This window comes from Euprymna scolopes, chromosome 33 (genome assembly GCF_053919585.1).
Source record: "Euprymna scolopes isolate OS-2025 chromosome 33, ASM5391958v1, whole genome shotgun sequence".
In the NCBI taxonomy this organism is placed as follows: Eukaryota; Metazoa; Mollusca; class Cephalopoda; order Sepiida; family Sepiolidae; genus Euprymna; species Euprymna scolopes.
Genome location: NC_136514.1, coordinates 59569380 through 59594801, shown reverse-complemented (window position 1 = coordinate 59594801; position 25422 = coordinate 59569380). Strand labels below are relative to the sequence as shown.

The following is a 25422-nucleotide window of genomic DNA, read 5'->3' as shown; positions in this document are numbered from 1 at the left end:
TCCCTAATAACTGCAACACAAGATAACTCGATAAGAACCAACCATATCAAAGCAAAGATCGATAAAACACGAGAAACAGCAAATGCAGTCTCTGTGGACAAAGAGACAAAGCGATAAACCATATAGTAAGTGAATGGCCAAAAGGAATACAAAAACTGGCACGACCAAGTGGGGAGGGCGTTGCACTGGGAATTGTGCAAACAGCTGCATTTTGAGCGAACAGATAAATGGTACAAGCATAAGCCCACAACAGTACTCTAAAACGAGAACCACAAAATCCTATGGGACATGGACATACAGTTGGACAAGCCACCCAAGCAAGAAGAATAATTAACAAGAAAGAAAAATCTTGTCAAATCGTAAATTTTGCTGACCCAGCTGACCACAGGATAAGTATGAAAGAAAAGGAGAAACGGAGCAAATAGACAGAGCTAGCCAGAGAGTTAAAGGGGGTTTGGAGGATGAAGAAAACCAAAATAATACCTATAATAGTAGGAGCACTAGGAACAATCCCAAAAAACTTTGAAAAAATGATAGGAGAAATTGGAACCAGGGAAATGGCTGCAAAGATACAACGACTAACGATAAGAAAACGGCTGAAATATTAAGGAAAAGCCTTGAATGCGGAGAATAATACACATGAACCACATGCGTGAGTCAGACAACTTGCTGAAGAGACAAAGCATGAAGAAGCGTTACAGGGAATGAAGAACAATGAAGCTGCATATCAACAAGTTCTACATCCCCATCACGCATCCCCTTCCATTGCCCTATCACCGTCCTTCCCATAAAAAGCCGGGAAGCATCAAGGAGGAGGGAAAAGACTGAGGAAAGAGCGCTGACCAGACCCCCGCTGGATAAGCGCAAAGAGAACTGAGACCTTGGGGAGGCTTAGTGCCACTCAAATTCCAGTACAGACCAAATGGTCGCTGCCAGCGAGAAATCAATGGTGAGAGGCTGTTACGATAACGCAAATTTATTTGCAAATGCTATCGAAGGATGTGGACCGTGCTGGACGTCTGGGGAGACTTGTTGTCACTCAGCTTCCAGGAAACACCTCAGGTTTTCAATCAGACCTATGATGACCTGTGTGAAAGCATCATGTGAGCCAATAATAATAATAATAAGAAGAAGAAGAAGAAGAAGAAGAAGAAGAAGAAGAAGAAGAAGGAAAACTCCAAAATCAAGCAAGATCCCAACGGTAGAGCTTCCTAACGCTGTTGGCAGGCGACAAGGCGGGCCTTGACACCAAGGACCCGGCAGCCCGATACAACCAGCTTTGGTGAAGCTACCTATCTCATTCCAAGCTCTCACATTCTCTTTTCAAAGTATTTGTATTGTTCCTGGCGCTTTTACTATTATTGGTATCCACAATTTCTTTATTTTACAGATCCTTTTAAGCTCTCTGGCTAGTTCAGTGTGTTTGCTCCGCTTCTCTGTCTCCTTGATTTTCACTCTGTGGTCTGCTGGAACAGCAAAATCTACGATCTGACAGGTCTCCATATTTTTATTTCATTTTCTATTAAATTGATAATCTTGCTTGATATTTTGTACATTCTCAGGCATTCAGTTATCAATGCTTGCGGAATTTTGTAATATGCTTTCTTGTAGTCCATCCACGCCATGGCCGTTCTTTTTTTTCTACTTTTAACCTTATTCAGGATCCTTTGGTCTATCTATGATAGTTTATGTTTTCCTCGTTTTCCTTTTTGCCATCTCTTCTTTTCCTCAGGAAGTAGTCTGCGGTTATGTAAGGACTGATAATTTTTCTCAGCTGTGCTGTTAGTATTTTCCTCATTGTAAGTAAACATGTAACAGACCTGTAGTTGCTGGAGGGTTCCTTTCTATGTGTGTGTGCGTGTGTGTGCGTGTGTGTGCGTGTGTGTGTGTGTGTGTTTTTTTTTTTTTTTTTTTTGCGCCAATATTGGTTTAACTTTTGGTCATCCGTTCTGGTACTTGTGCTTCTTGGATTTCAGGTTCTGAAGTAGTCTTTCATGTAGTGCCATGAATGTTTAAACCAATAGCCATGTATTGCGTCTCCAGTTTGTCATTTTCCTTGAGGGTTTCCTTTCCGATTTCATTCTGTCCGTTCTTCAATTTGCTACGATTCTTCTTTCATGTGTTTCAGCCATTCAGCATTTCTATTATGATCCTGTCGCTCGTTACATTTCTGGTTCCAGTAAAGTTTTGTTTCTGTCGGGTCTGGTTGTTCTGTCCTCGTTCTTCCTCCGTTCACATTTTGATAAAATTGGCCTTCATTGCTTTCAAATGTTTTTTGTTTGTTTGTACTTGTATTTAGTTTTGTATTTGTATCATCCTTACTTCTCTTCTTTTGCTGCTATTTTTTGCTTCAATTTTTCCTGTCTTTTTTAAGCCTCTTCCTGCTAGTCACATTTCTACATTTCCATCTTCTTCAGTTTTCTTTTATTTATCGCTTTTAACTTCTTTCTTAAGTTTCCACCATCCAGTTTTTAGTGGCCCATTTTCTTTCCTCGTCTTTTTTTTTTACTTTGAACTTTTTACTTAATGCACAAAATAAATTAAGTCTGTAATTGTATCTGTTCAGGATGTATGGTGGAAGTTTGTTCACCTTCTCATTTTTTTTTTTTTTTTTTACTTTTGGTTCTTTTGGGATGGGAGCGTTGTTTTTTGCCTGCTGTTTACTTCATTCTTCTGAAACCCTGTTGTTTCACAGATCTCGATCTCCATATTCCTTGTGTCCGCATTTTACACGTCTTCTATATCTGGAGTTTCGATATGTGGGGATGTGAGTGTTGTTTCTTCTTGCGTCATAAGTTGTATGATGTTTTCTACATCTGTTTCATTCTCATTTAGTTCTGTTGATTCATAGATCTCCGTCTTACTTATTTAGATTGATTCATAGATCAATCTAAATTAGTTGATTCATAGATCTCCGTCTTACTTATTTAGTTCTGTTGATTCATAGATCTCTGTCTTACTGTTGTATATTGTGTTTATATTTTGCTGGTCATCTATAGTGTATTTTCCATGTGCGAGATTCCAGTGAGAATGTTTTTTCTATCATTTATCCTTTGTTGTATTTCGAGTATTTCTAAATTAGAAATCCATCTTCTGAGAAAAGGTCGCGCTTGGTCTGCAATTCTTTGTTCAGTTGTACGGTATTCACTGAACATGTCCCACTACGTTTTCATCCGTTTCAGATAACCGTTTTCTTTGGGGTGGCTTCTGTATTCTGTTCATTCCATTATCAATCTATTCTCTTTCGTTGTCCATTTCTTTCTTTTGGTTTTTGATGATGAGTTTGGCTTCTCTGTATTTCGTTATTATTTTGGCACCTGAAATTAGAGAGGATACTTACCTGCTCAGTGTCTGTGATATTTTTGTAGCTTAAATTAGAAGGCGGACCAACATTCGCAGGATGATGATCGCATCCCCCATGCTGGCCACCGAGGGAGCACCTGCCGATCGTGACACTCAGATCTTTCTTCTGGGCCCCACATTGCTTATAATTTATACATTTTTCATATTGTGGTGTTTGTGGCCACACCAAGCCCATAATTGTTTTACCTGTGGTTCTGTCATGGAGATAGTGTTTACTTCCAGGAGAGGGGCAAGGTGCACTATCACACATACATAGAAACATAAAGTACATGCACTCAACATGTATTTTTCTCATCTTTAAGATCAGACCCCTTTTTTCATCGCAACAACTTGCAGGCATACCATGAGCAGATTTGAACTACTAATATCTTCGTTCCGATATATTATACAAGACCGCACATGGTTGGTTTGTAGAAACGAGGATTGATGTAGAAAACGCCATGGGACTTCAAAAAGAAATGTTATGGAAAAAATAGGGTTGAACATTTAAAAACATGACCAATATCACATATAGCGCACATATTTAGAGCATGATGTCTAATAATGAACGAGATGGAAACTATGACATATGACGTACCATGATTAATATTCAAATGTAAAAATGGTCTTTTTAAATGAAAGAGGTAAAACATGTTAAAAATGTGCCATATCTCTATCTATATAAAGTTAGGCGTGTGCATATACTTGTATCCAAAAAAAAAATCAAAGTTAAACTAATCAACCGCTCATTATACATTTTGTAAAACAGCTGCGTGGTGTAAACGGTCGTAATGTGGGATATTTTTTGTCTAATTTAGTTTCAATTCAAATGTGGTATAAGTGAGTTGAAGTGTTCTTGGTTTAGGATAAAAAAAATTAAAGAGATAAAAAAAAAAGAAAAAGGAATTCGTCTTTGCAAGCCGACAACTGCCGGGTTCGAGATCACCACTGTCACCAACCTCCTTCTCTCTACCTCTCCCCGACCTAACCTATAAACTTCTTTTATACATGTCTCCCGCGTGTTTCGTGTGATTTCGCGTGACTTCCACCAAAGCACATTTTTGAAAACTATGGGCGCCATCTTGATTTCTCTCTCTCTCTCTCTCTCTCTCTCTCTCTCTCTCTCTCTCTCTCTCTCTCTCTCTCTCTCTCTTTCGCCCAACCTCGCCCGACACACACGCAGTAAGACTTCCGTTTGATCGTTTTCCATTTTTTCCCCCTTCTGCTAACTTTAAATAATATGCCTCCCTGGTCTCTAGATCACATTTCGTAATCTCTCATCCACTGTGGCCGTCGTCTTTCCCTACTTGATCTCCGGGGTGTCTCGCCATCCTCCCGCTGCACATCGTTGCACATCGCTTTCCACCGTTTCATTTTCCACTGGCCTAATATCAAGAATATGTCTCGGTACTCCGTCTACCGCAATGTTGTTGCTAGTACTATTCCCAGTTACGCGTCCTCTGCTCCACTGTGTGATACATCGCGCCCCTGGGAGTTTCACCCATACTTCATCACCGAGTTTGATGGTCCCTTTTGTCTCCATCTCCCTGCTTGCCGGCTCAACCCTAATATGCCTCCAAGAGTATTTGAATATTGACAGGTGTGGAACTGTCCCTTGCTCTTGCCCCGATCTAGGCGACATATTGTACCAGTAGACAGCTTGCTCAGGGAGGTGTTCTCTCTCTCTGCCTCTGCCTTTATTGTCCGGTGGTTTCGTTACACAATCCATTGCCACTGGGTCTATAGGCAGCTCTAAAGAATTGACGGACATTCCATTTCTTTAGTACATCTGCAACTGTTGGCGACCTAAACGCAGTATCGTTGTCGGTTAGAAGCTCTTCCACCGGACCACGCTCCAGAAACATCACATCAAGGGCTGCTGCTATCTCACCGCCCGTTTCACCTCAAAGCCTTTCCCATGGGGCAAAGCGCCCGGGACCACAGTCAATTATTGTCATGTAAAGCCCACCCCTGTAATGGGTGACGAACTGCGAGTCTTTCCCAGGTCCCAGTCACACCTAGTTCTCCAGCTTTGTGTGCCCTTGGAGCAGGGTCACTTGACTTAAACTTATCACAAGCCCTGACCACTTGCTTCACTTATTCCTTTGGGACACTCGGATCAACTTTTCTCACTAGGTACAATGTCCTCTCACCCCGCATATGTTGCGGATTGTGCAACTATCGTACCCCCAGAGTTATCCACTGCAGCAATATGCTCTTTTGTTGGAACAAGCCAGCTTTTTCTCACTCTTGTGAGAGCATCAGCTCAACTTCAAAGAAAACTCCTGCATTAGCTAAGCCAGTATCCCGAGCCTGCGCTTCAGTAGCATCTCTGCTGCCCCTTTCGTTCTTATCCTTTAGTCATGTGAAATCATCGATTTCAGCCAAGCAAACACAGTGGCAGAGTCTGTTTTACCACAGATGTCACGTAGGCTTCATTTTAAGGCCAGATTAACTCCTTTGGTAACTACATCCAATTCTGCTACATTGATGTGGCTAGCATCATCCTTCTTCCTTAGCCGGGCTGCATCCGCCGCAACCACTGCACCCACTTCCAAGACGACCCCTGTTGCAATACTGCTTGCATAACACCACACGACTCCATCCCGTGTTCGCAGCACGTTCCACATTCCCCGAACTGGGTCTTGCCTTTCCACTTCTTTCAGAACCTCTTCAATCAAGGCGGTCGTTCTTTCTCCCACTCTACCATCCCATCCTCTACTTTCGGCATGCCTCTTGATGTAGCTGCACGCTGGTCTAAGCCACCCGGCAATGTGGTAATGTCCAATCAGCCTGCTGCATATTGAAAAAATCTCCCGCTTGTTGAGCTCTTCTTTCATTTGTGGGATCTCGTTTCCCCTTCGAAATTCCAGGCCGCCCGACAAATTTCGTATCAGCTTTAGTCTCAAAGCCACTCCCCCATCCAATTCTTCCGGTGCCTTGGCAACCAACCCGAACTTCTTCAAGTGAACCACCATCTCCTTTACAGTTACCAGAGTTTCATTCACGAGGATGTCGTCAATATATGAGCTCACGGTGCCATCTCCTTTCCCCATTATCTTGAGTGCCGAGTTCATCCCGACCCCCACCCTCGTAAGGCAGTAGTTTCTGCCTTTATATCTGACCAACTGGTACTTCCAGAGTTTCTTGGCAACGCGGAGTGCAAATAGGCAGATTTTAGATCGGCCAACTAAGAGGCACCGTTCATTTGCCTCCATTCTCTGGTGGTCTCACTGCATATATCTATAGCGTCACCCCTCTTGGTTTATTTTACTTGTCGAAGTTCTCAGAGATCAAGGGGCCCACAACCTAGGGCTAACACTTGAAATCTATATATGAGATACATAGATATTCGAATGTTCCATTTAAGTTCTTTATTTCTCAAACACTGAGTTAGTAAAGAAGTTAATAGCATAATTTTCCTCTCCCCAATTAACCATTTTCATACGTTGTATTATATATTTCATTTTGGTCTCTTGGTCTTACTGGATTCCAGGACAAGAATTTATCTAGTCTGGTGGATTATCCAGCTTCGTACTATTACTTGAGGTAACATCACTTGGAGAAAGTGCACCATTCCTCATAAATACTAATGTGTGTCAGCCATAGTGAGTAGATCTTATTTAGGCAGCAAATACTTTTTTTGATTTTGAATATTTGGTCAGGGTTTACTTCTATAGAAAAAAGTATCTTCATGTCAGGTTGTTCTAACAAATTCCTGTACAGAGAGACCTAGAGAGGCCTACTAGACACTCGAGGACAGTGTCTAGTAGGCATTCAAGTTCTCTCCCCCAGTATGGCACTTGACGTGTCGGTTCAATTTTCGGAAATCTAGTACTGGTCTGACCTTTCCTTTTGTTGGTTGCAGAACGGCCATTAATGGCAAGATGCCCGATTCAACGTCATTCGTCCACGGCAACAGGATACCCTCCTCGATCCATCTGTCCACTTTCTAAGAGCTTCCTGCAGTCTCTCCGAAACATGCGCCTCGTGGTCTCAGGCGGCTTTTGCTCTCATCCTTCCGCGCTGTTGCCACCGTTCCTACGGCCCCAGAGAGTTGAGTGCTCACTAATATCCTTGCAGTTGGAAGCAGATCACTCACCTCCAAAGTCTCGACACCTGGAAACTGCTGCAGCCTCTTGTAAATCTCCTCTGAGAACTCAGCAACGAATGCCATCTTTGCTACGTGATTCGCGACCTGTCTCCAAATTCCTGCAAGTTCCACCAATCTTTTTACTTCATTTGCATACACGTCGACGGATTACCCCGTCCACCTCTTCTCTTTTAATTTGTTGTACGCCTCAAACGGCCCTTCCGCAAATGTTTGGATCAATCTGGCTATGATCGTCTCAGCGTCCTCCTGTTCACGGGAGCTCAGCTCCAAATATAGGGCTAACGTCACCCTTCAGGAACAACGGTATCACTGTGGCAACGTCGCCTATCTTTTGAAGCTTTGCCACTAGGTCCACTTTCTTTAACCAAGCCACCACATCGCCTTCGCCACTGAACGTCTTTATCATGTTGTTCAGGCCGGTAACCATAGCCGAAATAGCTTGAAGTGTTCTTGATTTAGGACAACAAAATTAAAGAAATAAAAAAAAGAAAAAGAAATTCATCTTTGCAAGCCATCAACCGCCGGGTTCAAGATCCCCGCTGTCACCAACCTTCTCTTTCTACCTCTCCCCGATCTAACCTGTCAACTCCGTTTATACATGTCTCCCGTGTGATTTCGCGTGACTTCCACCAGAGCACACCTTTTAAATCTATGGACGTCATCTTGATTTCTCTTTCTCTCTTTCACCCAACCTCGCTCGACACACACGCGGTAAGACTTCTGTTCGTTTGATTTGTTTTCCCCCCTTTCTTTTTCCTTCTGCAACAACAGGAGTGAAAGCACTTTGTGAAAATTCTTATTTTGTCAAGTTTTAAAATAGGTATTAAAAATCAATATTTATTAATATTCCAAAATTTCAGTTTTCTTTGATGATTTTCAAGGATTTTAGGAATATAATATGGGCACAACCTCCGTTTGAAAATGCAAATAGATTTTTATTTGATCTAGAGTAATTAGACACTAATTAAGATTCTCTGATTTTTAATTTCTCTTTAAGCATAAGAAATCATTACTCCCCACAAGTTTATCTGATGATGATGAGAAGGAAGAGAGGATAAGGATATTGACGATTATGTAAACATTGTCTTGTTTGCAAAGAAAATTTGAGGAAACTTCATAGTGAAGAGATTTGAATACAACGTGGCAGTTTATGGTCTCATGATAAATTTTCTGTTATCCGAAACGTATATATGATCTATATTCGTCAGACTACGGTGTATTTCTTCTCTCCTGGCTGCATATATATATTGCACTTTGGGGCAAGGCAATACTGAGAAATGTTATTTTGTGTTAATAGCAGAAATTGACTTTTTTATGTTGTTTATTTTGAAAGCAAAGAACGATGGATTAAAATAATTATTTAATATATATAATAATGGATAATACTTTTAATCGATAATAAAATTGATTGATAATACAATAAATAGATAGTCCAATTTTTCTTACCAATGTAGATAAAGGAGCAACAAATTTGCACAACAGTTTCCAGCAGGCATATGGTTTATAGCCTAACATCAATGTTATATCATCAAAAAATCTTGTAATACCTAAAAAAAAAATCAAAGTAACAGAAAATTGGTATTGTTATATAGAACACTGCCGGGGAATGTCAAGTAACCTGAACGATTATCATTATGATAGTTGTTGATGTTAGGAAAAATAGAATGTTTAGAAAATATGTATTGGGAATTCTAGCGAGGAAAACGTAGTGCAGTCCTTACTATACATTCATCTAAAATTCAAACACTTCCATCTTTCGTGGAAGAGCGGTGTTTTTTAAATAAATAATTTGATTTAACAATTATATTGCCTTACTAAATTTTAGATCGCTGGTCTTTCGTGGTAAAATGTAATGTACACATTATGTATGTTTCATAGTGCGTAATTTCGATAATACCAACTGAACCTTTTAAAAATTTTGATAGAATGTAATTCTATTCTGGCAACTATGTTTTTACTTGGTAGGAGAATTTGGAATCAAGAGGCCAGTTGGAATGTGGTAATAATAACAAACAGATTATGTGAAAACCATCAGGTGATGACGCAAAGAATTAGGAAAATAGTTTTAAATATAGACATGGAGTTTAGTTATCGTCAAGAGTTGGACAACGGTTAAATTGCAACCCCGCAAGAATAATTGAAGGAATAAGGAATAAGATATAAAATCACCAATTTGTCTAGCGTTGAAGAGATGACATAAAGCTGTTTGTGCATATGCAAGGCATCCCCCTTCACACACAAAGACACAAACGAAACGTTATATACACCCATGTTGTATAGACTAGTTTACAACATTATCAGAAAATTACAAAATATTTGACTAGTGATCTGGTGTACCTATTTCCAGTATAATGGACATACCCAGAGACCATAAATATAGTTATATCTAATACTTTATGAGGTAAAGATTCGTGGCAGTTATGGCCCCCAGAATAATGGCGCTTACTTCTGTAACATAATTGTGCTAATACACTTTTTGTTAATTATATCACTCTGTTTGTATTGATTATTACCGATCTGCAAGGTCGGTAATAATCAATACAAACACTGGTAATGGGGGATTCAAAGCTTACACCTTTACAAAATCGATTTAAAAAATATTATTTTTATATTATTTGGACTATTATTCTCATCTTGGTTCGGGGTTTTTTCACAACGTTTCGGCTGATGAAACCTCCGACCATTTTCAGGCGTTTCTGGATTTTATTGGTGAATAATGAAAAATGTTTGTTTGTTTTGTTTTTTTTTGTTTTTGTTTTTTTGGGGGGTTGGGGGTTGCTTCCCAATGAACATAGCCGTTAGAAATTCAAAACGCAAATAGCACCAAATCTATTTCTTTTTTTAATAAATCCAGGTCCATTCCGTTTTGTTGATATAATGCATGTATACTAAAAAAACAACCAAGATGCAAATAATAGTCAATAATACATGTAAATAATTATCAATCTCAAAAATATACATTCATCATATTAAAAATAGATTTTTTTAGATGACATGGTGTTTGAGTGACACCAAATACGGTATCAAGATAAACTTGTTCTTTTCAACTATCAGCATAATTTGAGGGCCTAATCTACATTTTTACGGTTATTCTTATAGAGTTGGTTAATATATCTATTTATGGAATAATTGGCATACCCAGGCACTATAATATAGTTACATCTAACGCGTTATGGAGTAGCGATTCGTGGCAGTTGTAGCTCCCAGAATCATAATACGTACTTCTGTAACGTACTTTTGCTTACACACTTTTTGTTAAAATTACTACTGAGTTCGTTTGAATTACAAGACTACAGCAACATATAAATTAATTTGGATGTAATAACGGCGATGGGAGTTTTTCGCCATAGTTCTTTTAAACGATGTTTAAAATATGGAACATAATGATGCTTTACAACCCACTGTTTATTCCAGTAGGAAGTGGAATAGTTGAGCGACAACATCGGATCATGAAAGAAAAAAAAATGATAATTCCAAGTATTATTGCTATAAATAATCAAGCATAAAACAATTTAAATATTTTTTTAATAAATAAAATCTTAAGAATTAAATCAATATCATAACAATAAATAAATAAATATTCAATTTAAAAAGTAGATGATTAATAAATATTTTAACAGATTAATATTGTAATAATTTTGCCATGAATTTTTAGGAACCTTTTAAATTAATTAATAAATATTTGAAAAATCTTACCATAGATCCAACAAACAGCAACAGATTCCATGAAAACAAAAAACAGAAGCGAAATACTGGAACAATACCAATCTAGAATTTGTAAAACATACATTCCGCCCTACAATATGAAAAAGCAAACATTTACTAAATATTACATTTCAGTTCGAATGGAAAAAAAAACTTATTTTTTTACTTGGGAGTCACCAATTATCAAGGCCCGGAAGCCACTCGAGCATAGGGGTTAATGAATGTAAAATAGTGGTGTTGTAATCACTAGGGCTCTGACGAGAGCATATTCTTTTCATTGTTTTCACTCTCAAGTATATATCCGACACAATTAGACACAGTTAATCAATCGAGAACCACATCACTCTATCTAAAAACGTAAGATATTAACTAATATATACTGGAGAGTCAAAATAATGAAAAGAATATTCTCTTGTCATATCCCTAGTAATCACTAATGGTGTAAATTGGGTAGAATTTGATTATTTACGGGTATGGCTTAACAGAAACTTGTTTACATTGGATTTGTATTCAACCGGGAAGTGGGCCAGCGGAACAGTGTTCCAAAGACGAGCAGTTCTGGGAAAGAAACTTTGTTCATGGAATCTGCGTTTAGATTTAGTCACAGATAGAGAGATGAGAAAATCATATAAAGTATTTAGTTGAGTGGTTTTTGTAAAAGTTTGGAAAGAGGGTAGTATAGATTGGAGTTCAGTCGAGCACTTGCCCTGAAAATATTGATAGAGCAGAGACAGGCTCGCAACGTCTCTTCTGTTGGAAAGAGGTTGCAGTGATGAGAAAATGGAATCACGTACTAGAGTGGTAGAGTGATCCGACCATTTTACCAGCGATTTTGGCTACATATTTGATGTATATGTTCCATTTCCGATCAGGGGTGAAGGTAAGTCCAAGAAGCTTGTCAAGACATGGGGCTTCCCCAAGACGATAGCCATTCATTTTAATTGAGGCGTGGTGGATTTTAAATAAAATTTTGAATTTAACGAAAAAGAAATTATTTTAAATAATATTTTAAACAGAACGACGAGGGTGTTATTTAAAATAATACTAGCGGGGGATGTGCACTGGCTTTTCCCGGGCGTAAAATACACTTAAATATGATATTTTAATTTATCCAGATTTCGTATATATTATTATATAGCCTTGATTTCTAAAGTAAGAATAAAAAAGTATTTGGGTTCCATCAGCTAGAATTAGAACAGAAAGCAAAGCTGTAGTATTCAAAGCTGGAGATGTGGCCAAAAGAACGGTCCGTAAAATATCCGATCATTTAACGCCCTTAGCGCTGTTCTGCGAATCTTAGTTTCGGACGAGATAGAGTTTAAAAATATGGAGACAGACAGACATACAGGCATATACCATTTTATATATTAGATTTTAAATAGACCGAAGTGAAATTATTTCAAATGTAATTTGAAATAAAACAATAAAATTATTTTAATAATGTTCCAAATAGATGGAAAAGGATAATATTTTAAATTAGCAGGACCCGGTGGAAACATGCTAGCGTTGCCCGGTGGGAACATGCCGCCACACCTCTTAAAAAATTAAAGTACAGCTGTTCTTGCTGTCCGAACCCCCAACCTCCGTGTTAAGAACGGCTTTCAAATAGACACCCCATTTTGTGAGTGGAGTGGTTGGTTGTCAAAATATTTGACTCAAATTTAACCTTGATAATCGCCGTCAGGATCCCCACGCACAAATACTATGGACCAACAAAAAATTGGGGGGTGGCAATGTCGGTCGGATGATTAGATTTGTTCTTCGCCCGTGCGTACAAATCTGGCAGACAGTAATTTAAAGTGCACAATACAGGGCTTTATATCTCGAAAGCTACTTGTATCCGCCAAATATAACTGAGATTGTCTTAATCAGTACAGTGGAAAACCTCTAAGCTTCATCATTTTAAAGAAAAGTGTGGAGGCGGAACTAAGGTAATAATTTACCTTTTCCAAAATAAAAAAAGAACAACTGGTCTAAAATATATCATATAACAAGGAAGTGGTCTCCTAGGCAAAGTAATTAGGCTTTTAATCTACATGCATAAAATATTGAGTTTCGGAAGGGGGAGAGTAAGTGCGCGGTTTAAATGTGTGTGTAGGTAAAGAAAACAGGTTATAAAGCAAACTAAGAGAAAACAAAAAGTACTTTTACTTTTTCGCTTATCAAACCAAGCACGCATCGTGTTTGCACGCATCGTGTTTGGCTCCAGATAATCCGCTCGTAAAGCGAACAAGCAAACACTGATATGCATGAATGTTATATTTTTTGTTTCAGAGTTAGTATTTATTTGTGAGGGGCGTAGTTGCATGGTGTTAATGAGTATATAGGCAACTGTAAGTGTATCAGCACTTAAATTTCTAATTATGAGCGGTTATTATGGTTGTATGTGGTTTAATTTTTTAACGATTGTCTCGTGTAGAGAGAGCCGCCATATTTGAAAAAGTCTGGCGCATTCGTTTTTGTAATAGGATGTGTATTCCGAAATAATCTATTTGTTAGCTCTCAGCCAATGAGAATTGTTGGCATTTGAGTAGGGAGAAATTATTATTTTTGGATCAGGATAGTAAGATAATGGTATTCTATGAGTTTATGATTCAGTTACGAAGGGTGCCAGGACAATATAGGTATAATGTGTATATTTCTTCCCGGTGATGCAGGAGGCGGTAGGAGGATTTAAATTCAGAGGGAAAAATAAAAAAAAAACTACTTCGTCTAAAGATGGTGTGATTGTGATGATATTGCTCCTAATATGTAATGTAGGATTTTAATATAACGAATAAATGTATCTATAACGTCGTTCTAAAGTCACATAAGATAGTGGTTTATAGTCTAGACATAATAAATTTGCGTTTGGCATCAATTGTTGCAAATCTATAGTATTTTGGTCTAGATGGGGAATTTCTGCAATCTTTTTATTATATATGGAGATAACATTTCAAAAAGGGTGATATTTATAATAACATTTCAAATTATCTGACAAGGACATCATTTTAAGTAATATTTTAAATAGAATGGCAATTATTTCAAATAAAATTTCAAATAAAACGAAAATTGAAAATATTTTAAACAATATTTACAAAACGACAAAGAAAATTATTTTAAATAATATTTCAAATAGAACGCAAAAAATTTGAGTATCATTTAACGTTTCGGACAAGCGAAAGGAATGGGAATCTTTTTCATTGACTTGATCCCAACACCCTTTAGCGTTGTGAAAAAGATATGATTGAAAACGTAGTATAGTCTTTACTATCCTTTCATGCATGGTTCAAACACTTCCATCTTTTGTGGAAGAGCGATGTTTTTGAAATAAATAATTTGGTTAATAATTAAATCGCCTATTTAATGCGGACTATTATCTTCATCTTCTAGTTGTTGTTTCACGACGTTTCGGCCAACTGCATTCTCAGCAATTCGGCCAACTACTCCTCTGTAAGACAGTAATTGATGAGAATGCAGTTAGGAAATTCAAAGTTCCTGTCCCGTTGCGGTTACCACGAATTATATCGCCTTACTAAATGTTAGATTGCTAATCTATCGTGGTTAAATGTAATTTACAAATTACGTATGTTTCAATGTGGCCAATTTCGTTCATATCAACTGAAACTTTTCTAAACCAATCAAGTTTTCACAGTCCATATTATGTGTATGTGTGTGCCAGGTTAAATGTATGGGTGGGTTGGTTGGTTGTTTTTGTTTTACGGCATATCAACCCTTTTCAGGTTATTTAATGCCGAATCCGGTGATTTTGAAGAAAGTTTTTTGGTCAGAGTGGACCTGGGAACAATGGCAATTAAAGGGTGACTTCACACTCCCCAGAGCCCGCAAGCTGGGGCCTCACCATCGGATATAGTTTAAGGTCATATCCAGCACCCCAATTGAGGGACTTTTACCCTCTGCAGGGGGGCAGTCGGCGTATTCTAATGCCCCACCGACAGGGCCGGTTAAATGTATGGGAGAATGATAATTAATAAAATTTAACGAGGTTATTAAGAGTGTTCAATAAAAGAAGAGCAAGAAATATTTTATTAAGATAAACAAATTTACATGGTCGCGACGCTGGACAATGTTTCGGGCAAATGGTTGGTTAAAACCAAAAGTCCTTGTAGGGCGACTTAATAAATAGTTCATTTCCACAGTTGCTTTCCTCATATGAAGAAAACCTATATATATATATACGGTAAATTTTATCTTCAATTCTTTTCACGGCATTATAATTTGCTTTTTATTTTCATAATTTACACATTTGTAAAATTAAATATGATTTCAACTTTACTCTACTATTAACAAATAAATAGAGCATACCCCTAAAGTCTTTCTTTTTTTTTTTCCAAAATTCAATATTTGAATTGTAGACATAAATCTGGGTTTTCTTTATGCAAGTTTTATTGCATATGTTCGACATAGTTTACATACTTTGCCTCCGGTGTTATGGGATGTAGTGTTTGAAATCCTTGCTTCCAGCGCTGTACGACAGACGCTTGGGTAATGGTTGTGTAAATCGCCAACACTAGTGTAATGAGATGTAAGTCTTGAATCCTCGTCGCCAGTGTTGTGGTTTTGAAGGGACGATAATAATAAAGAGAACGTGTTTTACAAATTATGTTACAGAAAGTAGGCTCCGATTCTGTGACAATGGTTGCCATCAAGAATTACCACAATGCTTAATTTATTGTGTCTTGTAAAATCCATTTATTCTCGAAATAGGTAGATCACCTTACACCATAACCGTAGATGGGTCGGATTAGAAACAGAACATGATTTGTATATTGTTATTATAAAATGACTTGCTTTTGTTAATAAATTCGACTCTTTTCAAAAAAAAATAAATATTAGTAAACCGTTTAGACGTTTAATAAGACGTTTTATCAATATGTTTAGTTAGTTATCACTAGGGCTATAATAACAGAATATTCTTATCATTGTTTTTACTCTCGAGTATATATCCAACACAATTAGATACAGCTAATCAACGGAGGACAACATCACTCTAAATAAAATCATATAATATATCAACGGACATACACGAGAGTCAAAACAATGATAAGAATATGCTGTTGTCCTAGCCTTAGTTATCACATCTGAAATTAGGAAATATTTCGATCATTTTGCAGTATGGTTAACAACTGAGAAATTGAAAAAGTATGTACAACAAATATCTCTTACCAAACGCAATAAAATCTTATTTTCTCTCAACATATTTATTCTTAAAATTCTGAACAGTTTTAAAGTTGAGAAATATGTTTGCTTTAGCCTGTAGTTTTATGAAGTTATTTTGTTATTTCAATATAATATTTCGTGAATGCATATCTTTCAGGTCTAGTCAAAATCAAACATGTCCGCCGACAGTTTTTACTTTGAATGTGTTACCTTCTTATAAAACAAATACTGGCAGGTTTATTTTAAAAACTGCTGGATTCTGTTTGATCTTTTGAGAAAAATGATAATTTGTTAAAACAAGTTTTTTAGTGTAACGCTAATAGATGAAATAGTTTGTGACATTCTCTGTTTCAAATCAGACACTTAAAACTTACCTGAGTAACACAAGGGATTCCAAGTAGGAACGTTATCGTGCATAGTGCTCCTGTCACAATGACCTTTCTTTTATTCATTTTTTCTGGGAATGCATCTGTCAGTGAAGTTAGTATAACCTGAATATGAACAAACTAGAAAAAGAAAATCAATCTTAATATAATGGATATATTGTGTCTGTTTCTTACCAATATTACTTCACATTTATAAAATTATGAACGCCTATATTTATTCAGGTGGTGAATATTAACATTTTGTGAAAATAGCGACAGCAGATATATCATATCTACATATACCAGGAACATGGTGTGTCTACAGTGTTTTTAATTGTTTTGTACACAAATATAAGTGGTAAGCAAACTTATCGATCAAAAATAAAGTCTTAAAATAGTTTAATGTCTTTTGTAAAAAGAAAATAACAGAGTAAAAATATACAACACTAACATACGATTACGAATGTTATTTCTCGTTGCTTTGTTCATTATACGCCATTATTGTGCGTTAACTTGTGTATAACAAATATAAAATATTTAGAATTTCTCGAACGCGGTTAATAAAAACGAAAAACATCCTCAGTTTAGTTAATTACTAGCAGGGAAGTCCGACGTTGCCCGAGATTAAATGATGATCAACGAATGTTTCATGCTCCCATATTTTTGTCATTGAAATCGGTAAAATCGCTCATTTTTCAATCAAATCGATTGATTTCCTGCTGTAGTTGAGAACCATTGCAGTGCATCGGGAAGCTTCTGCCTCCTCGCAGTGATTTAGTTCACAATACGTTTTAGTTTACATTGCACTGTAGAGAACCTATTGTTAATTTTATTAAATTATTTCTATATGTAATGGCTCGAATTAAATTTAAAATAGAAAAGTCAAATATCATGCTTCAGTTGTGCTCTAAACAGAAACATTCATTTCGAATACACCCCTGTTATATCAAAGAACCTACTGTTGATTTTATATGCCTGGTCTGACTGCTTGTGCGGTAGTATAATGACTTGAATTTAAGTTTAAAATGAAGAAGTCATGTATCATGGTGCAATTGTACTTTAAACAAAGACATTACATTCGAACGCGCCCCTATCATGTCAAAGAATCTACTTTTGATTTTATATGTCGTTGCTTTTAGCTTGGTAATAAAATATCTCAAATGCACTTGTGATGTTAGGCTGTATAAGGTGTTAACTTTGGTTAAGATCGCCTGTTTCTTCCTTAATCAGATTATTTCCATTATCGATTATCGATACTTATCGTAGACAATCCGATACAAAACTTACTTAAGAACACTGCCAGGCACATAAATAACCTTCGTGTGAAATTTCATAAAAATGGGCTCAGCCGTTTTCGAGTCCATGGGGAACGAATTCACACACGCACACGCACGCGCGCGCGCGCACACACACACACACACACACACATGCACAAAGTTCCTTTTATATAATAGTAGAACTCTTAAGACCTCATTTTATTCTTCTTATCCAACCCGCTTCCAGTCCACTTCTCACTAAAATATTTCCTAACTTCTTTGACAACGTCACGATTCACGTCTTTCGTGATTTCACTTTCCGCTTCACAACATGTCAAACCAGAAATACAGACCCTCGACAGTTAATTTTTACTGTTACTCTTAAACTCAAAGCCGATCAGTATACAAGATTTTATTAATATTGCTGTCTCTCTTTTCTTCGTTCATCATTGTTTGTGAACATGAGTTAAGAACATAGCATCAGGATGAGTCTTACTTTTTCATAGTATATGAGGAATTTCCGAAGGTATACCATTGATAACAGTTGATAACTAAAACATATATATTTGATTAGGTTGAAATTTATCAAAGAACATTAGATCCATCAGGCCAAACTCATAAAATGCGAGACTTCATTGGCTACAATATGGGCCAAATAGAGAGTGTTTATGATTGATATAACCGAAAATATTGCAAAGTGTGACTCACCTTTTCCGTGACCATTAGCTATAACCCAGATATACGAAAATTAAATCGGTTCTAAGTTAGACCTTATTCGATATTTTTACTAAGTTTCATGGCGATTGATCAAGCGAGGTTGGTGATAAATTTTACACAGGCATGGTGGCAAAGAAAAAGAACTGAAAACATAACAGCCACCTTGGTAATAATAATAATAATAATAATAATAATAATAATAATAATAATAATAATAATAATAATAATAAATGCCTCTATTCAGTTTCGAAATGCAAAGGATACCCCCGTAGGGGCAACTGTCCGTGTAAATGTGAGGCAAGGGTTGCGCAATCTACAACTACACCTCTCCTGAATCGGCACTGTTTGAGTCCAGTGGCAAGGAGAGGTCTAGGGCGACTGGAAACAATGGAGATAAGCACATACTGCACCCGGAAGTCCTAAATGGTCGCCCATTTAGTACTGACCAGATTCAACGTTGTTTAACATCGATGATCACGCGGGAACCGGTGCGTCAATTTGATTAATAATAATAAGATGAAAAAGAAGAAGAATGGCATAGTTTGCTTGAAGCATTGTTAGAGATTATAAAGTATTTTTAGAAGGCTAGAACAATGCAGGAATGTACAATCGTTGTGAGGAGATAAATAAATAAATTTATGAATAATAAATAATTCAATTTTTTTTTCATTTATTATTAATTTGTTTGTTTGTTTTATTTTTTTTATTATTTTTTTAATATATATTTATTCATTTATCTACCTGAATTTTAACTGTGGGTGGTATTTAATTCCAAAGGTCCTTTCGGCTAATAACCACTCGTCAGTGGAAAAATAAATCCTCTCTCTATGATGTAAATTGCAAAATGGCTGTTTTATTTAGATTTAAATCCAAACGATCAAAGATTAATCAATGTCCAGGGGAAATAATTCTTTTTTCCCCCTTCCTTTCTTTTTTTTAGAATTAAGTCTATAGATGTTAAGATCAAGGGACGTAATTCAAATTCTGTTTAATATAGTTATAACTGGGGTTGTTGTTTAAATGATTTTGAAAAATGTTGTGTGTGTGTGTGTGTGTGTGTGTGTGTGTGTGTGTGTGTGTGTGTGTGTGTGTGTGTGTGTGTGTGTGTGTTTAAATTGAAACGGTCAAAGCTTAATTCGGTCAGTTATCTTCAAGGGAGGTAATTAATTTTTACTTGTCTATAGGTTTTCTGGTCCAGGGGAAGTAATTCATATTCTATTATCTCTTCTTCTCTATATAAATAAAATGAACTCATTTTTTCCCCTCCGACTTTGACGTTTATAGGACTGCACCTGTATACATTTGGTGCAGCCGTATCATTCACAAACTGAATCACGACATCTGCCGTATGTTATAGGCTTGTTACATATCAAGGATCTCGCTGATCACAGTTTCCTATATTCTGTCTGGTGAGAGTCCACTGTAAAAATCGGTTACATTTAATGGAAGTAGTAAAGTAAACTCTCTCTAACAAATTCATCCTACCACCGCCACTCATTTACACCGTACCAGAACGTTCACAGGAGACATTTAAAACCGATCACCGGTTAGAATTTATCTAAAAACTGGACTGGACTTACACTGAAACGAACCACGCTTACTTTGCCATTGGTTGGCATAAAACATAAACACAATTTATAAAGCATTTATTATAATAAAATTAGATTCAAACAGAACACAATCCGTTACCTGGAATTGAATTCACAATTACATTACTTCGATTTCGTTATAACCCGCGTGGTTAAAGTTTAATGAAAACCTGAATTGACATTTACGTGAAACGCACCAAACTTACTTACTTACTTACACAAACACAACTTCCGTTTCGCTCTTTCCTTACGTGCTTTTTTGCTTTCTTTCTTTCTTACCTTTCGTTGTCTTTTTGCTTTATGGGTGATGGTGGTGGGGGTACTTCAATATCTTTATCTTTCCTTTCGGTCTTTCCTTCTTTCTTTCTTTTCTCTCCATTTTCTGCTCTTTCCATTGTTAAAACGAAACGAAACAACCGGATATTCCAGGTTTTACTTACACTCTATCACTCTACGACTATTACTTGTGTATCAAACTCTATTTGTGCCAGTAAAAAAAAGTAGAATTTATTGCTTTTGGTAATAATTATTAATTGCTTATTTCTTTTGTTTTTCACCCTTTTTTTAGACTAACCATTATTTAATCTCACTATAAAATCGATTTTTCCAACTACATTTTAGGTGGGGGGGGGGGGTTCCAACCTCCAAAGGGGGTTTGTATTACTGTACACATAGATTCGAAAAAGTTGTCAAAAAAAAAAAAATACATAACAAATAAATGTTCTCAAAGCCAAGATCAGTTACTTTTCTGCAAAACTGGATATCTTTTTCGTGTTTTTATTCAATGTAACATATTTATTCGGCTCGAAAACCATACAGTGTTTACCGATGTATTCGAAAATTCAGGAAGGCGTCTCACACCCTCTTTAACACCGTAAGTATAGAAAAAGGTGTTTATTTATAACATCTTTTCCCAATTCAATGTAACATGTTTATTCAGCTCGAAAACCATACAGTGTTTAACGATGTATTGGAACATTCAAGATGGCGTCTGATTCTCTCTTTAACACGGTAAGTGTGGGAAAAGATGTTATAAATTTTGTATAGTTTTTTATTTATAACACCTTCTTCCATACTTACGGTGTTAATGAGGGTGTGAGACGCCATCTTGAATTTTCGAATACATCGGTAAACACTGTATGGTTTTCGAGCTGAATAAATATGTTACATTGAATAAAAACACGAAAAATATATCTATCCAGTTTGGCAGAAAAGTAACTTATCTTGGCTTTGATAACATTTATTTGTTATATATTTGTTTTGTTTTTTTTCACAACTTTTTCGAATCTATGTGTACAGTAATACAAACACCCATTTTGTGTTTTATATAGATAAAGTACAATTGTTGAATGTTACTGTTTTGATTATATTCGTTGGGGGGGGGACAATTAAATAATTAAGAAAGATTAAAATGAAGCGAAATTTCAGTTTCCGTTCGATTTTTACAACAACCGTAAAACAGTGCATACTCAGCAAGTTTTATCGTATTTTATTTATTTTTTTGCATAATTAATGATGGAAGTATTTTTCTGTTTATTTTCTTAACATCTGTTAAAAAAAAAAATAATTTGTACATTCTCTTGAAAAAAAAATCAAACTTTTCTCTACTTTCACATGTGTTCCATTTTAACAAACTGAGCCACAGCAACGCATGGCCGGGTACAGCTAGTATTCTTATAAACTGTCATTGTTTAATTTTTTTTTTTTAAATCGGTCAATTTTTTTAAATTTGACCACTATTATGACCCCTTAACATTTATTGTTTTGGTCTCAAATCAAGTTATTATGTTAGATCCATGTCCAATGAACCTAAATCTAAAATATCAAGTGTTTAGATCCAAAATTGGCGGAGGAGTTTGGTAGAGTTCTCAAAGGTCAAATACTTGAACTTTGACCCGTTAACGGCCAAATTTCTCGCCGAAAACCAATCACATAGATTTTCCCAAATCTCAGTACCCTGTATATCAAATTTCGAGTCTATAGACTGAAAATTGACAGCGTTATTGCGTACGGAAATGTACACAGACAGATACACAGACATGTTCACTTTTATAGATATATAGATAACTAGTCGCCGTTGTTTAAAAGTTTTTGTATGAGATTAGACGCTCTAGAGCTTCAATAATTATGTAATCGGTTAATATAGGCGACTTTTTTTGTACTTATATATAGATATTTGATCAAGGGAAAGTAATTCTAAATTTAGTTTAGATACGGTTAATCAAAAGAAAATTTCTTCATTCGTTAATTTGTTTAGATTATGTAGTTATTAAAGTGAGTTTTGTTTTTGTTTTTTGTTTTTTGTTTTTTGTTTTTGCTGTATGAGTTATGACTGAGACCGTATATGGAAAATACTTGTCTGTTTGCGTCTTTATTAGAAATATGTTAGATTTTTCTGTTTTACTATTAATTTTTGGTTTTAGCTTTTCAATCAGTATTGATTCTTTTAATCTGAGGTTTCCCTGATTTCTATCATTTGCTAAAATTTTCACATTAATGTTTTTATTTGGATTATGTTCTAGAGACGCATGTTTGAAGAATGACGATGTTTTTGTGGTAATGTGTTCTTTAATTCGGATATGTGACGGTCTTATAGAATTTCCAATATATGATTCATTACAAGTTTTGCATTGAATTTGATATACTGAATATGTGCGTGCGCATAATCCTGTGTTTTTTTATGAGGCAGTTGTATAAAGAGCATGGTTGTAGATGTAGTTTCGGTTTACGATAGATGCTGTCTTAACGTTGGCCTCGTGTGTGCGAGTTGTATATCTATTTGCTCTTGGCTTTGCGTATGGCTGTAGTTATCTCATCATTAAAATGTGGTATTTTAAGAAAGCATGTGTTAGTTATTTCGTGTGTTTGTTTTCTTTTAAGTGTATTAATATGTTGTATGGTTTTTGCAGGGTATCAATTTAGTTGTAGGGTTTGATGGAACTTTACAATTAAGGTGATCTTGTCCGTTTCATTCGTGCATCTGTTGCGAATGCGGTTTATTTCATTTATAGCATAACTTATTTTTGCTTGTGTAGGGAGTGCTGACTTATAGTTCACAAAAATGTCACGGCAATCGGATTTTTTTTTATAGAAGTTGGTGTTTACTTGGCCCGTTTCTGTGATGTAAAGTGTTAAGTCGAGTAATGATAGATGTCTGCATGTGTTAGGGTGTTCTATGGTAAATTTGATATGTGGGTCTATGTTTTAGAACTTGATGAATATTTTATTAACTTCTTCAAGAGATGATGTTAGGATGAGGATATCGTCTACATATCTCGTGAAGAAGATGTCGGATTGGTAATTATATAATACGTCCTGTTCAAGTCTGTTCATGTAGGATATGGCCAGAAGACCAGATAGACTGGATCCCATGGATATTCGTTTATATGTTTTATGTTTATACTGAAAATGTGTGTTGTTCACTATTATATCAAGGAGTTGGTATATGTCTTCTCTTGTGAGGTAAAAACAGTGTAGATTAGGCACCGCCAAAACTGGGGGGGGGCAGGTCAGTACTTTTTGACGGACCGTCTTTTTAAAAATCTACCAAAAATCAGGTAATTATCCGATCAATACGAAATTTTCAGCGATTATTAGGAGAAGAATGAACTTTATAACAGTGTACTTATTTTTCATAAACGATATTTATATATATATATTTTTTTGCTTACAAAACCCCCCCTTGTTTTGAAGTGGGAACAAATATGCTTAAAATAATCATCTGAAACTGAAATCAACATATTGTGTTGTTGTAAGGGACAGAATTATAGATTTAAAAAAAAAAAATTCTTTGCATACCTTATTTTGACGTCTGAATATCAGAACTTCGATTGTGTTTAATTATCCCGCTTTTGAGTTTTGAAGTGTGAAATTCGGTGAATATGTTAAGTAAAATAATTAATTTAAGTTAAGCAAAACAAAAAAAATATTTTTTTAATATTTATACGAAAAAAGCTATTTTAAAATTTTTGATAAATAAATTAACAATTTTTTTTTAGTGAGCCGAATAATGCATGACCATTATTAAACAGGGCATGCTTTAAATAATCGATACCAAAAAAAAAAATTCGATAAATATTGTGCCCTTTGTGTTAAAAATAGCATCATTTTTTTCGATCCCGTTTGAAAACGTTTGCCGCCTTTCGACTACGGTGGACCAAACGCGCTGAAATAATTTTTTTTTATTCTGCTTTAAATTGCCTCCCCCCATTTTGGGGAGCCTGGCCCCCACACACATACACATTAAAAACCAAACGCATACAAATGGTCACCCATCTGGTACTGGCCAGCCTCAGCTTAATAATACATTGAAATTTTCGTCACTGAAAAATAAGTTTTTTTTTGGCCTGTTTGGTCTTCCATAGTTTGCTTTTTATCAAGCGAAAACGTAAACAGAGTCGATCTGAACTCTACGTCAACGCGAAATATCTGGTTACGTATATGAATAAGTGGAATTATTTGAAATTCAGGTACTTATATTATAATATTTTTGCATATTCTCTTAGAAAATCATCCTAAATCTTAGTTAGACAATAAATAAATTAATTAATTATTTCAAAAACCCTTTTTTTTAATATTTAAGTACGTTTTTTGTGCAAGACAAAAAATGTCAATTGTTAACTTTTTGGGAAAATTTAACATTTAAAATTGAATTAAAAATAGTAGAAAAAGTTTTACATTATTCTGTTTTCTATATGATAAAATTCAGGGTTTTATCTTTCTGGAAAAAAAAAAGTTACTCAGAAATAATGGATTTTAATAAATGTAATTTCGTTTTAAAAAACAACAACAACTTGATTTTGCGGCCATTTTTGGCGGTGCCTAGTGTAGATTATTATATGCGATTCTGTTATTAGGTCTACAGCTACATGTGTAGGAACTGATGTGTAGAGCGAGACAACATCTATCTCAGAATAAGAAAGCTATTTGAAACCAAATTATATACTAGAAATATTATATTATGTATTTATTGATAAGTAAGATGCTCTGGACCCTTCATAAATTGAACAAGAGAAAAACTCAGAAACCTGGGTCGAAGAACCAAGAAAGTAATGATTATGAAAACGCATTACACTACAATGTCAAAAAAAATAAAAGAAAGAATTAGGATATTTGTAAGCATTGTAGACCGCATAGATAATGCAATAAAGTGATGAGGAAAATACATAACAAAA

At 35.8% G+C, this 25422-nt stretch overlaps 1 protein-coding gene across 1 annotated transcript in view; it reads right to left on the bottom strand.

The window, feature by feature from the left end:
• The window catches only part of LOC145258251 (sodium- and chloride-dependent glycine transporter 2-like), a 69623-nt gene that overhangs the window by 8012 nt on the left and 36189 nt on the right, over positions 1–25422 (bottom strand). Inside the window, exons 10-12 of the mRNA XM_080116226.1 lie at positions 16696–16827; positions 11153–11252; positions 8903–9003 (exon numbers count right to left, since the gene is read on the bottom strand). Coding sequence (XP_079972352.1) covers positions 8903–9003; positions 11153–11252; positions 16696–16827 — 333 coding nt within the window. The remainder of the gene's footprint in view (positions 1–8902; positions 9004–11152; positions 11253–16695; positions 16828–25422) is intronic.